This window comes from Bufo bufo, chromosome 9, assembly GCF_905171765.1.
Source record: "Bufo bufo chromosome 9, aBufBuf1.1, whole genome shotgun sequence".
In the NCBI taxonomy this organism is placed as follows: domain Eukaryota; kingdom Metazoa; phylum Chordata; class Amphibia; order Anura; family Bufonidae; genus Bufo; species Bufo bufo.
Window position 1 is genome coordinate 223,449,160 of NC_053397.1, and position 14,491 is coordinate 223,463,650.

The 14,491-nt window shown below is 51.8% G+C and overlaps 2 protein-coding genes across 8 annotated transcripts in view; one reads left to right on the forward strand and one right to left on the reverse strand.

Annotated features, from left to right (window-relative positions):
- Positions 1-7,544, forward strand: part of SZT2 (SZT2 subunit of KICSTOR complex) — a 112,931-nt gene extending 105,387 nt beyond the window's left edge. For 4 of the 7 annotated variants that reach the window (XM_040407811.1, XM_040407808.1, XM_040407809.1 and 1 more), the window contains exons 68-73: positions 1,043-1,446; positions 2,410-2,532; positions 2,750-3,200; positions 3,919-4,035; positions 5,018-5,086; positions 7,368-7,511. In XM_040407811.1, the coding sequence (XP_040263745.1) occupies positions 1,043-1,446; positions 2,410-2,532; positions 2,750-3,200; positions 3,919-4,035; positions 5,018-5,086; positions 7,368-7,511 (1,308 nt within the window). Of the gene's footprint in view, positions 1-1,042; positions 1,447-2,409; positions 2,533-2,749; positions 3,201-3,918; positions 4,036-5,017; positions 5,087-7,367 lie in introns of all 7 variants that reach the window. The other 3 variants (XM_040407806.1, XM_040407812.1, XM_040407807.1) reach the window with 2 other exon arrangements.
- A 61-nt stretch (positions 7,545-7,605) lies between these two features.
- Positions 7,606-13,652, reverse strand: HYI (hydroxypyruvate isomerase (putative)). Its single transcript, XM_040407828.1, has 8 exons — positions 13,382-13,652; positions 12,207-12,318; positions 11,037-11,151; positions 10,527-10,605; positions 10,411-10,460; positions 9,745-9,814; positions 8,388-8,522; positions 7,606-7,950 (listed from the first exon to the last, which is right to left on the reverse strand). Exons 1-8 carry the CDS (start codon positions 13,590-13,592, stop codon positions 7,862-7,864), a joined length of 861 nt encoding a protein of 286 aa, XP_040263762.1. The 5' UTR covers positions 13,593-13,652; the 3' UTR covers positions 7,606-7,861.
- Positions 13,653-14,491: the final 839 nt, after the last annotated feature.

Consider the following 14,491-nt stretch of genomic DNA (forward strand, 5'->3'; position numbering starts at 1 on the left):
TTCGGTGCTGGTGTCGGGAAGGATTTGGTTATTTGCACAGATGGCAAGAAATGGATTTGCCATCTTGGCCGCTTGGTTGAGGGAAGGGACAGGGATGCGAGGGTGGCTTGTGTCCATCCACCACAAGGGAGCGCTGTGCTGGAGTGGTGATGGGGGAACATGGCCTCACAAATCAGAGGCTCAGGCGTCGCATGGCGTAATTACCCGGTGAACCAATATTCATAAGAAAGCAGCCTCTGTGTCACTGGGAGCCGCGAGGCATCTGCTGCCTCATACCTCAGCAGTGTCACAATAAAGAAAAACATTCCTCAATCATTACTGCAATAGAAAGAGGCAGATAAGAGGCGGCCAAACTCTCTGGCGCCGCTTATCTCGAGAGGAAAGAAAAGATTGGACAGGTTAAAAGTCCACGAGTCCTCGTCTCCCCAGTATTGTACATTTGAGGTTTAATTTTACAGATCTAATCTACATCAAAAGTTCCTTTAATCCAGAGTTGGCGATACCCGCTAGGTGCCGGTTTATCAGGTGTTCTAGAACAGGGGTGCCCAACCTGCGGCCCTCCAACTGTTACAAAACTGCAGCTCCCAGCATGCTTGGACAGCCAGCAGCTATTAGGACATGCTGGGAGTTGTAGTTTTGACACAGCTTAGAGGGGTGCAGGTTGAGCATCCCTGTTCTAGAATATCAGACGTCGAGGGCGATATCCCGAGTTCTCTGCTCATTAGATACAGGGTTAAAGGATTTTATGTATATTGTATTCATCTTCAGTTACGTTGTGCTCCAGTTACATCCAGAGCTGCTGTTCGGTGCCCGGGTTACAATACATTACAACAGGACAGTGGGAGCTCTTAGGAAGCTAGCATAGTTTGAATGCAGCTTTGGATGGGAGTAGAGTATAAGATAGGAAGTAGCTCAGGGTCAGTAAGAGGTATATAAAGTCACTGCACATTGTATACGTAGAATGCAGGGTCATGAATATTGGGCCACCTTTTGGCGGGTACAGGGTCATGTGACCCTGGTGTAACGTCCCCTCTCTCCGCAGCTGTCCATGCTCTTCACGGAGGAGTGTGACAAGGTGCGGGACCTGATGCACGTCCACTCCTTCAGCTATGACTTCCACCTGCGGGTCGTCCACCAGTATCTTCTGGGATCCAACATGTCCCTGCGGCAGGGCTACGATCTGGCCAGCTTCCTGCAGCTCTTCATCTCTCAGCACCCCGACATCCCCAAGTACGGCCGCAACCATGTGTACCAGGGGGTGCTGTCCGTGCCCACTGAGATCATCGCCGCCCACCAGCTGTACAACTACATCGCCGACCACGCCAGCACCTACCACATGAAGCCTCTGAGGATGGTGCGTCCTTCTGTCCTCGGCAGCAACGGCAAGAAGACCGGCGGCAGCGGCGGTGAGCAGAACGAGTACGGCCTGGTGTCCATCTGGAACAGGTAGGTCCGATAATCTGACAAGTTTAAACCGCATATTCCAGAGCGGGGGTGTCCCCGTCTGTTAATCCGGCATGTCAGGACTGCTGTTAATCTGCCTTGATGGGATTATCATGCTGGAGTTCTGAATTAGGCGCTCCGCTCCAGTCCGCCGTTACATCACGTGACATGCCATCCCTTCCCCCATACTCTGACTACCCGAATCCTACCGTGTCTGCTGTATGGAGTCAGAGCGGGGAGGGGTCACATGACGTAACGGCAGACTGGAACCGAACGCCTAATTCAGCAAAATATTCCTCAGAATTTTGAAAGCCAGAACTTTTTCTCCGTTGGGGCTATTTTTTGTCTGGCGGCACAAGTTGTACTTTATAATGGCAGGATTTTGGGTACATAATATGTTTGGGGGGAACAATGGAAAGGAAAACAGCAATTCTGCCATTGTTTGGTTTTTATGGCAGCAGAAGTGACACTGGCTTTATCCCGCCGGTCCGTACCGTGACGGCGAGAACACATTCATAGGTTTTTCGTCTTTGTGCCGCGTGAGCCGTAACTTTTTTTCTATCCGCGGAGCCGACCGAGGGCTTGTTTTTGACCTGACAAGTTGTATTTTTCATCGGTGCTATTTTGGGGAACATACGACTGTTTGACTTTTTTTTTTTTTTTTTTACATTTTTGATCTATTTATTAAATTTTTAGTGGAGATTGTGGGTATAATACGCTGCACGCCGTCGCTCCTCTATCACTCTGCCTCTTTGTCCTAGAACAGTCTCTAAGGAAAGAAATGCCGCCACGAGGAGCGGTCGAAGGTCACATGACCTAAGGCGCTCAGTTCTTTGGCGCACGGCCCTCACCCCCTGCAACTCTGGGGTATTAGGTCCTGCCGGTTCCTGTGTGTGGGCACTTCCGTATTGCGTACTTGGCACTCATGAACAGTAATGTGAATCTGCACCTTCTTCTGCCCGGCAGCTCCGGTTTGTACAAGGACTCGGAAGGCACCCAACACCACGATGACTTTGACGTGTCGTTACTGGTCTGCCACAGCGCTGCGCCATTTGAGGAGCAAACAGAACAGGAGAGGCACGTCCTGAGGTACCAGCCATTTCCACGGACTGTGTATGGATCCAAATCGCCATCCGCATTAAAGTCCACGTATTGCTGTGGATGGTGACTGGGGTCCACACATGGACAACACTGACCTGACCGCAGTAGTGCAGCCTCAGGCTGTGGGCCTGTAACTTCCAATTTCGTCCTAGTGAATTGTTGGACGTTGTAATCCTCATTAACCCCTTTTCCTCCGTTTTTTCAGACTCCGATTCTACATCATCATGACGAGTCAGCGCGAGTTGTTCCCCCGTCTCACCGCTGACATGAGACGCTTCAAAAAACCTCCAAGGCTCCAGAGAGACGCGCAGGACCTGGACGGGGCCCCTGAGCTCGCAAAGTGCCAAAGGCCGGAAATCGAGAGCCAGGAGGACGTCCAGGAGGGAGATCGGAGCAGGACCAGCTCCGGAAGTCTCTATAATTCTCATCTATTCCCGCTGCTGGGCACGGAGGTGAGCGCCGCCAAGAGGCAGCTGGTAGAGATGGTGCAGCTCGCTAAGTGCCACTGCCGCAGGGACAACTTATGGAAGCGCCTGTACCTGATGGAGCCGCTCTCCTCCGACAAGCTGCGGCTCGGCAAGCTCAGCTCTAGTGAACTCAAGGAACTGCTGGACGCCGTGCACGGGAGGAGCGTGGCAGAGATCGACCCCCAGCTGGTAAGATGTGGAGGAAATCCTTTCACTCCAGTCACAGCCAGAGCTGTATTCACATATACTCTTAGTCTAGTTACATTCAGATCTTATACTCTAGTTACATCCAGAGCTCATATCTTATACTCCAGTCACATACATGTATTATACTCATGTTACATCATATCTTGTACTCTAGTCACACCCAGAGCTCATATCTTATACTCTCGTCACATGCAAAGGTGTATACACAGTTCTGTCACCTCGTGTCTTATACTCCAATCACACCCAGAGCTATAGTCATATTATACTCCAGTCACATCCTGAGCTGTATTTCATCTTATACTCTATTCACATACAGTGTATGCATAGTTCTGTTACTTCCGGAGCTGCATTCACAGTTCTGCTTTTACATCATGGCACAATATGTTCACACACAGCATGACTGTTGCAGCAGTTGGTGCAGCTGAACATCCCTTCGTCTCTGCACCAGGTTCATGGATTTTTACAAATTTCCTGTGTGGAAATGTTGCAGAAAAATCTGCAACAAATCTGTGTGAACATACTACAGTCACATCCGAAGCTGCATTCACAGATCTGAATAGCTGCATTTAAAATGTTGCGCCCTACTGTTCTGCTACCTAGCTGATGCACTGTTATATGGTACGTTTCCTATGTCTCCTCCATGACACAGCGCAGCAGAGCTGTAAATGGTGCATGGCTGACGCCTGTTCTGACTCCGCAGGAATTCCTCCTCTCCATGAATGTTCCGTGGTACCAGAGTCTCATCAAGGTTCTCCTGAGCCGCTTCCCACAGAGCTGCCGACACTTCTTCAGCACGGACAGTGGCACCCAGTACCTGGTGAGCAGCGGACGGGCACAAGTGGTAGCACCCTCACAGATCCCTGCTGTGTGTTCCCTCCACTAGGGGGCGATCTGTATATGGCTCCCACTGACCTGAACAGGAGCCTCCTACAGATCGCCCCCTGGTGGTGTAAGCAGGTACCTGAGATCTGTCTATTTGGGAAGACGCCTCCACTGCAGGAACACAGCCCCGGAGTCTTAAAAGATACTCCATCGTGGGGTCGGCGTCTCCGGGGAGCACTGCTGCCGGTCGCGGGGTCAGCGTCTCCGGGGAGCACTGCTGCCGGTCGCGGGGTCAGCGTCTCCGGGGGGCACTGCTGCCGGTCGCGGGGTCAGCGTCTCCGGGGAGCACTGCTGCCGGTCGTGGGGTCAGCGTCTCCGGGGAGCACTGCTGCTGGTCGTGGGGTCAGCGTCTCCGGGGAGCACTGCTGCCGGTCGTGGGCTCAGCGTCTCCGGGGAGCACTGCTGCCGGTCGTGGGGTCGGCGTCTCCGGGGAGCACTGCTGCCGGTCGTGGGGTCGGCGTCTCCGGGGAGCACTGCTGCCGGTCGCGGGGTCAGCGTCTCCGGGGAGCACTGCTGCCGGTCGCGGGGTCAGCGTCTCCGGGGGGCACTGCTGCCGGTCGCGGGGTCAGCGTCTCCGGGGAGCACTGCTGCCGGTCGTGGGGTCAGCGTCTCCGGGGAGCACTGCTGCCGGTCGTGGGGTCAGCGTCTCCGGGGAGCACTGCTGCCGGTCGTGGGCTCGGCGTCTCCGGGGAGCACTGCTGCCGGTCGTGGGGTCGGCGTCTCCGGGGAGCACTGCTGCCGGTCGTGGGGTCGGCGTCTCCGGGAAGCACTGCTGCCGGTCGTGGGGTCGGCGTCTCCGGGGAGCACTGCTGCCGGTCGCGTCTCCGGGGAGCACTGCTGCCGGCACGTTTCCTGCTCTCTGCTGCGAGTTCTCAGTCTGGGGACGGTGACGCTTACTTTTCGTTTTTCTCTTGCAGGTCGTCCTCAACCAGAAGTTCACAGATTGCTTTGTGCTGGTTTTTCTAGACTCCCATTCTGGTAAAACGGTGAGTGAGATCATTTGTGTCAAGCTGGACTAAATGCTACTGTAACGAACCCTCAGCTGGGAGGAGCTTAACAGGGGTTTTCGGCTGCTGCATGGAAACGAGAATGTTCCCTGTTATTTAACAGCAAGCAGAGATCTTGAAATATGTAAACAGATCACTAGGCAATGACTGAAGTCCGACTCCAGCTTCGGTAAGAGCTGTGATGGTGGCCGCCATGTTGCAGGGGCCGTTCCATACAACGCCAGGCGGTTTGCCTTCGACAAGCACTCCCATTCTCTCAGCTGCATCTCCCACTTTCCAGCCTCTACTGCTTAAATCATTGAAGTAAAGATGGCTGCAAGTTTTCAAGATCTCCGCTTGTGTCAGTGAATGGAAACATTCATATTTAAAACTAGAGGCTGAAAACCTATACTCATCTAATATTTTTTCAGAGCTGAGGTTTTGTAACATTTGTATCCAGTATTGACAATCCTCTGTAAACAGCCTGCTGCTAATACGTGTAGCTCACAGAGGATTGTCTGGACTGGATGCAACTGTAACAAAACCTCAGCTGTGAGAAATATTACATCAGGACAGGTTTTCAGCCTCTGGGGAGTGATACATTTTACCTGCACTGATACAATGTACCAAACCAGTAGGACAGGAGAGGATTTGTGCTGCTGACGTCTTGATCTCACAGAGGAATGTCCAGACTGGATGCAATTATATTTGTAAATCTGCCGGATCGGGTTGTCCCATGTGATCGCTGGGCTTGGCTCCGCCCCCCGTCCTCCCTCTCTAAACTGCTGTTATTTCATTTTTCTATATTAATTGCCTGTAAACACAGAATATTACAGGAAATCAAAGTGAGCGGACCGGTCGTCATTGCCGCCGCGGCTTCTGAAGCGGAATAAATTTATCTTCAAAGGTGGAGATTTCACGTCTGTCGCGTTTCACGGGAAGCTTTGAGGATTACATGTTAATCCTGCAGTAAAAGCGCCGCCGCCGCCAGAAGTCGTCACTGAAATCATCACCAGGGGCTAAAGAGCCGCTGCTTAAATGCGGTCATTACCACTAAGAACGGGGCAGGCGGCAGTCCTGCCGGAGGATGGGAGTTGTATCAGCTGTAAAGGGAATGTAGTCACTCAGCTTTCCCAGACTCCTGAATGGCAGATCTGCCTAGTTCTATATCCCCCTGCACTGCTGCCCCAGCAGTGGCGGCCATATTGCTTATCACTCAGCTTTCCCAGACTCCTGAATGGCAGATCTGCCTAGTTCTATATCCCCCTACATTGCTGCCCCAGCAGTGGCGGCCATATTGCTTATCACTCAGCTTTCCCAGACTCCTGAATGGCAGATCTGCCCAGCTATATATCCCCCTGCACTGCTGCCCCAGCAGTCCGGCGGCCATATTGCTTATCACTCAGCTTTCCCAGACTCCTGAATGGCAGATCTGCCCAGCTATATATCCCCCTGCACTGCTGCCCCAGCAGTCCGGCGGCCATATTGCTTATCACTCAGCTTTCCCAGACTCCTGAATGGCAGATCTGCCCAGCTATATATCCCCCTGCACTGCTGCCCCAGCAGTCCGGCGGCCATATTGCTTATCACTCAGCTTTCCCAGACTCCTGAATGGCAGATCTGCCTAGCTATATATCCCCCTGCCCCACACGGCATCCATGTGAAACCTGTGTGAGGTAAAGGCCCCGCTGCTGTCACCCAGCTTTCCCAGTAATTCTGCAGCCATATCCCACACAAAGGCTTTGGAAAGCTGGATGACGGTCTCTCTTAGAGCTATGGTGGCGGCCAAATGACCAATTCCTTTCCAGGGACTTTAACACATTTTATAAATAACCTTATAATATATACTTCGTTTCTATTCTGTGCCGTTCTCTGGACGCATCCTGCAGTGTAAATAATGGTGGTTTCAGTCCCGTTGTCATAACGACAGTCAGTCCATGCTCACTGTGCTATTCCTGATTCCTGCACAGGTTTGTTTTTTGTTACAAAAAGTATAAACAGAAGAAACACAGTTAGAGTAGAGAGATTTTCAGGGGCGTGGCAACCATAAACCACCATTCTTTACACTGCAGGCAGTTCAGAAAAGGTTTACAAGGCGACTTCTGCATGAAAATCACGAGCCCCTTTCCCACGTGAGCAGCTATAATGTTCATACACCCTGGTAGATTCTGATATTTGTACAGTTGGCACTGCCAGTTCCGCTCTTGGCGCAGGGGGTGTGGCCATATCTGCAGGTTCCGGTTTATGGTCTTATTTGTCACATCTTTCTACCGTTTCCCAGAGTCTGAAGGTCGTCTTCCGAGAACCGTTTCCAGAGCAGCCGCAGAACAGTGAGGGTCCGTTACCGCAGCTCGTCTCCACGTACCACCACCTGGAGTCTGTGATTAATACCGCCTGCTTCAACCTGTGGAGCGGCCTGCTCTGACAGCGCCGCCATGACATGGGCCCCGGGGGAGGGGAACCTGCTGCTATAAACCTCTGCTGCTCGCCACCGCCACCAGAAAGCGACTGCGCCAACAATCCGACAGATTCCTTTATTTTTAACCTTAAAGCCAATTGTGGAGATAATTAGAGAAGTGTAAGATTTTATGTAAATGATATGTAAATGTGATGAATAAACGATGCTATGTTATGTACAAGGTCTACGGATTTCTACTCGAGAGCGACCTCATCACCCAGCTTTCCCGGGATTCTGAATGGCAAATCTGTGACCTGCTAGGTATATGGACCGCACAGGACCCTGGGAAAGCTGGATGACTCTCTGTACCGGAGGCGTTATGGTATCGGTGGTCCCCCAACCTTCCCGTCTTTACTCCGCTGTGTCCTGTACGTCTCCATCCACCCGAGTCCGGCCGTTGTATCTCCTGGAGAAATGACAAGAGGCTGCGTTATAAACCTCTGCCGACTGCGCGGGGATCGGTTGTGACTTTCCTGTGCAGCCGTGTCCTGCAGTATCCAATAAAGGCGAGTTCTGTTCTATGCATTATTCCACAGTGGAGCACCCCTCTTTCTGGCAGTCTCCTCTTAGAACTCCCATGCTTTACACTACAGCTCAGCTCTATTAGAACACAGCAATAAGTGACTACAGCATAGCTACACTTTTGGGAGTCTAAGGTAGTCTGAAATCCACCTCTTGCCTCCATGAGGGGCGCAGTCTGCTGTTCTATCCCTCCTCTATGCTTTACACTGCAGCTTTGTACATGATCCAAGCATAGGAAGTACCTCCCAGCATCTTGGCTCTCCCTCTGGACCCCAGTAGCGTGACAGTCTACATCGGGCCCTCTTAGCATGTGGCACTTACCTTGAGGTTTGTATTCACATCCGATGTAGCCCTCGTAGCGGAGTTCCTGCAGGAGGTCGTAGAGATACGGGAAGTGCAGCTCTCCGGGACTGTCCGGCTCATTGCGGTGAGGCACCTGGGCCACCTGGACGTGACCTGCACAGAGATAAGCGGCGCTTCATTATGTCGGAGGGAGCCGTAAAGAGATCAGAGCGATTCTAATTCTGTCAGGTAAATCTGCGTTTCCTGGTGAATGATCCTGACGACAAGATGGCGTTATCCGGCCGGAGCATACAGTCACAGCACTGTGACATGCACATGCACGCCGGAGCATACAGTCACAGCACGGTGACACGCACATGCACGCCGGAGCATACAGTCACAGCACGGTGACACGCACATGCACACCGGAGCATACAGTCACAGCACGGTGACACGCACGTGCACGCCGGAGCATACAGTCACAGCACGGTGACACGCACGTGCACGCCAGAGCATACAGTGACACGCACGTGCACGCCGGAGCATACAGTCACAGCACGGTGACACGCACGTGCACGCCGGAGCATACAGTCACAGCACGGTGACACGCACGTGCACGCCGGAGCATACAGTCACAGCACGGTGACACGCACGTGCACGCTGGAGCATACAGTCACAGCACGGTGACACGCACGTGCACGCCGGAGCATACAGTCACAGCACTGTGACACGCACGTGCACGCCGGAGCATACAGTCACAGCACGGTGACACGCACGTGCACGCCGGTGCATACAGTCACAGCACGGTGACACGCACGTGCACGCCGGAGCATACAGTCACAGCACGGTGACACGCACGTGCACGCCGGAGCATACAGTCACAGCACGGTGACACGCACGTGCACGCCGGAGCATACAGTCACAGCACGGTGACACGCACATGCACGCCGGCCGCTGCTGGAAGCACAAGGGAAGATGGAAAACCTAACGCTCCACATATGATGTGAGACTCAGAGATGTTATCAGGAGCACAATGAGAGCGCCCCCTGTGCCAAACACTCAGCAGTGACAGATTCTTCCCAATGCCGCTATACAGCGATAAGCGTCATAACCATAGACTATACAGCGATAAGCGTCATAACCATAGAGTATACAGCGATAAGCGGCATAACCATAGAGGGTACAGCGATAAGCGGCATAACCATAGAGGGTACAGCGATAAGCGGCATAACCATAGAGGGTACAGCGATAAGCGGCATAACCATAGAGGGTACAGCGATAAGCGGGATAACCATAGAGGGTACAGCTATCCAGGGTGGTCACAGCTGAAGGTTCTGAGTGCGCAGCCCCTTCCCTATTGAGCATCTATAAGGAACAGGAACAACGCATTTCTCACCAATCAGCGGAAAATACATCTTAATGTTCTCCGTAAGATTCCCGTCCATTATCTGCCAATGGTAAAGATCCTGCAATATAAAAGAAATACGCTGTTATTACGACGTGACAGGTGGGTGAGTATTAGGATGTGGGAGGCAGGCGGGTGATTATTAGGATGTGGGAGGCAGGCGGGTTATTATTAGGATGTGGCAGGCAGGCGGGTGATTATTAGGATGTGGCAGGCGGGTGAGTATTAGGATGTGGCAGGCAGGCGGGTGATTATTAGGATGTGGGAGGCAGGCGGGTGATTATTAGGATGTGGGAGGCAGGCGGGTTATTATTAGGATGTGGGAGGCAGGCGGGTTATTATTAGGATGTGGGAGGCAGCCGGGTGAGTATTAGGATGTAGCAGGCGGGTGATTACTAGGATGTGGCAGGCAGGCGGGTGACTACTAGGATGTGGCAGGCAGGCGGGTGAGTATTGGGACGAGGCAGGCTGGCGGGTGAGCATTAGGATGTGGCAGGCAGGCTGGTGAGTATTAGGATGTGGCAGGCAGGCGGGTGATTATTAGGACGAGGCAGGCGGGTGATTATTAGGACGAGGCGGGCAATTACAGCCATCCATGGATGTAACGATTCAAACAACATGAAATCCTTTGAGTATGAAACGCGTTGCGCTGCTCACCATCTGCATCTTCACATTAGGTCTCCCCACTTTCCGTAAGATGGACGCTCCTAGAAGACACAATCAGCCTCTGTGCCATGAAGCCAGAAACCCAAAACCCACCCATGGTCACTTACCCTGGTGCGGGGTGTTCAGGAAATACCGGGGCTCCGAAATGCGGCAGTTTATAGGTTCGATAAGACCGACAATCCCATCCTGAGAGCGAGAAGTGGAAGTTACTCCCCACAGAGACATTACACTACGCGTCACACGTCCATTATATGGGTACAGCCTGTATTATACTTCAGAGCTGCAGTCACAGTTCTGATTGTTGTTATTGGAAACAGTCAGCATGCTGATGAGCAGACGCCCCTTACAGCTCAGCAGAGCTCCTGTAACACGGGGGGCAGTCAGCGATTCCTATATCGGAACCTGATGTAAAGAGGACACTTCCCAGAATGCAAATCACCAGAGCAAACCCTGGAGACTCCGCCCCCTGGTGGAAAACGGGGAGGCGTGGAAATGCCAAAGTAAGTACTCCAAATTCAATGGGTAATAGTGGGAGCACTATAGGGGCAGGAAACTCTAAAGTGTCCCCCCTCCCATCATACCCCAGGGCTGGGGACAAGATCTGACCCTAAACCCACCTGATCTAAGAGATCGGCTGCGTATCTCAGGTTCTCTATGAACGTCTCCTCCATCTCCTTCTCAATAGATGCCCGATCAATGCCTTCTGGTACCCGGCCCGCCATGATGTGTATCCTGTAAGAGAAGAAGCCAGAGCGAAGGTCAGAGAAGAAAACATCTCTGACCTACACATCTTCTGTGCATCTGATGTTAGTCACATCCTGTATCATACTCCAGAGCTGCACTCACTATTCTGCTCGTGCAGTCACTGTGTACATACATTACTTATCCTGTACTGATCCTGAGTTACATCCTGTATTATACTCCAGAGCTGCACTCACTATTCTGCTCGTGGAGTCACTGCGTACATACATTACTTATCCTGTACTGATCCTGAGTTACATCCTGTATTATACTCCAGAGCTGCACTCACTATTCTGCTGGTGGAGTCAGTGTACATACATTACTTATACTGTACTGATCCTGAGTTACATCCTGTATTATTCTCCAGAGCTGCACTCACTATTCTGCTGGTGCAGTCACTGTGTACATACATTACTTATCCTGTACTGATCCTGAGTTACATCCTGTATTATACTCCAGAGCTGCACTCACTATTCTGCTGGTGCAGTAACTGTGTACATACATTACTTATCCTGTACTGATCCTGAGTTACATCCTGTATTATACTCCAGAGCTGCACTCACTATTCTGCTGGTGCAGTCACTATGTACATACATTACTTATCCTGTACTGATCCTGAGTTACATTCTGTATTATACTCCGGAGCTGCACTCACTATTCTGCTGGTGCAGTCACTGTGTACATACATTACTTATCCTGTACTGATCCTGAGTTACATCCTGTATAATACCCCAGAGCTGCACTCACTATTCTGCTGGTGCAGTCACTGTGTACATACATTACTTATCCTGTACTGACCCTGAGTTACATCCTGTATTATACTCCAGAGCTGCACTCACTATTCTGCTGGTGCAGTCACTGTGTACATACATTACTTATCCTGTACTGATCCTGAGTTACATCCTGTATTATACTCCAGAGCTGCACTCACTATTCCGCTGGTGCAGTCACTGTGTACATACATTACTGATCCTGAGTTACATCCTGTATAATCCTCCAGAGCTGCACTCACTATTCTGCTAATATTTTTAATCCCCTCTCTTCACCTCTTGCAGCTCAGATCTCGCGCCCAGGTAACTGCTTGTTGTAGATCAGCGCGGAATCCATCTTGTCTCCCCGGTACAGCTCCGAGCCCGAGCTCGCCGGCCGCCATGTCTCCTGCACGGAGAAGAACGATACCCAGTAAGGGCTCTTTCACACTTGCGTTCTTGTTTTCCGGCATAGAGTTCCGTCGTCGGGGCTCTATGCCGGAAGAATACTGATCAGGATTATCCTAATGCATTCTGAATGGAGAGAAATCCGTTCAGGATGCATCAGGATGTCTTCAGTTCCGGAACGGAACGTTTTTTGGCCGGAGAAAATACCGCAGCATGCTGCGCTTTTTGCTCCGGCCAAAAATCCGGAACACTTGCCGCAAGGGGCGCTCTGACGTCATTCTGGAGCGCCCCGGGAGCCGCACGGACTGTAAGTATACCGCTCCCCCGCTCCCCACTACTACTATGGCAACCAGGACTTTAATAGCGTCCTGGGTGCCATAGTAACACTGAACGCATTTGGAAGACGGTTCCGTCTTCAAATGCTTTCAGTACACTTGCGTTTTTCCGGATCCGGCGTGTAATTCCGGCAAGTGGAGTACAGGCCGGATCCGGACAACGCAAGTGTGAAAGAGGCCTTACAATAATGATTTATATCTACAAACCCCAGGCACATGTAATAATCCGCCCGACGGCGGCGGCGCACGGTCCTCCGGGGAATACCTGATCGCGTTTACGTTTATTCTCTCTTTGCGGCCATCTTGGATTTGTGTCAGCCATTGATGAGAGAACCGGGCTTAGGCGTAAACAGAAGACGCCACGCAGTCAGTGCCGTATTTATCAGACTGGGCCGTGGTGACTAATAGGATTTTTCTCCTTTTTCAAGACCTCGGCTTGCTATCAGTGAATGGAAACCAGACCAGACAACACTTTCGTAAAATGGTCGTGGCGACTATGAAACCGATTATCAATGGTCGCCCTCAGCTTCGTCCGTCTTTGCAAACTGGTGGCGCAATGTGCATTATAGAACGGGAGCAGGCGGCGGAGGTCCTGGCGTTCGTGTGCAGCCGCTGATGAGTGGAATAGAACATTTGCGCTGCGCCAATTCCAAACTGCCACTAAATCAAAATGGCGGCCAAGGAGCTGTAACCTGGCAACTCAGAGCAGGCGCCATGTTTGTCAGTTACCTGGAGGGGTGTTGATCAGCGCCAGCTCCAGCTGCGTCTCCCTCAGCGCGGCCTTCACCTCCCCGGGGTCCGCGCCGTACGGCCAGGCGACCTCCACCGCCGGGAAGCCGGCCCGGGCCGCGGCGCAGATCCGCCCGGGGAGGTCGGGGATCTCCTGGAACAACCAGGACACATTGGCGGCGAAGCGCAGCGGCGGCGGCGGCATCAGCATGATGAGCCCGGGAGGAGGAGCGGCGCGACCGGCGGGGATATGCAGGAGGAGCTAGGCCGCGGCCGGAGGCAGGAGGGCAAAGTCCTCAGCGAGAGGCCCAGACCGCGGGTGTCTGTCGGAGAGCTGTGTGCTGTATCCAGGGGGAAACCGCAGCGTCCGAACCGCGACTTGTACAAAAAAAACGTTTACAAGGAATCGCCGGATTAGCTTCTGTTCACATTAATAACTTGAAATCCACTGTATAATGGACCCAAAGAGCAAGAAAAGCGCTACATGCGTCAAACAAGACTGCAGTAGTGTGAACAAAGCCTAATCCCTACAGAATATGTCTATAGTAACCCTACCAGCAGAATAGCGAGTGCAGCTCTGGAGTAGAATACAGGATGTAACTCAGGATCAGTACAGGATAAGTAATGTATGTACACAGTGACTGCACCAGCAGAATAGTGAGTGCAGCTCTGGAGTATAACACAGGATGTAACTCAGGATCAGTACAGGATAAGTAATGTATGTACACAGTGACTGCACCAGCAGAATAGTGAGTGCAGCTCTGGAGTATAACACAGGATGTAACTCAGGATCAGTACAGGATAAGTAATGTATGTACACAGTGACTGCACCAGCAGAATAGTGAGTGCAGCTCTGGAGTATAATACAGGATGTAACTCAGGATCAGTACAGGATAAGTAATGTATGTACACAGTGACTGCACCAGCAGAATAGTGAGTGCAGCTCTGGAGTATAATACAGGATGTAACTCAGGATCAGTACAGGATAAGTAATGTATGTACACAGTGACTGCACCAGCAGAATAGTGAGTGCAGCTCTGGAGTATAATACAGGATGTAACTGAGGATCAGTACAGGATAAGTAATGTAATGTATGTACACAGTGACTGC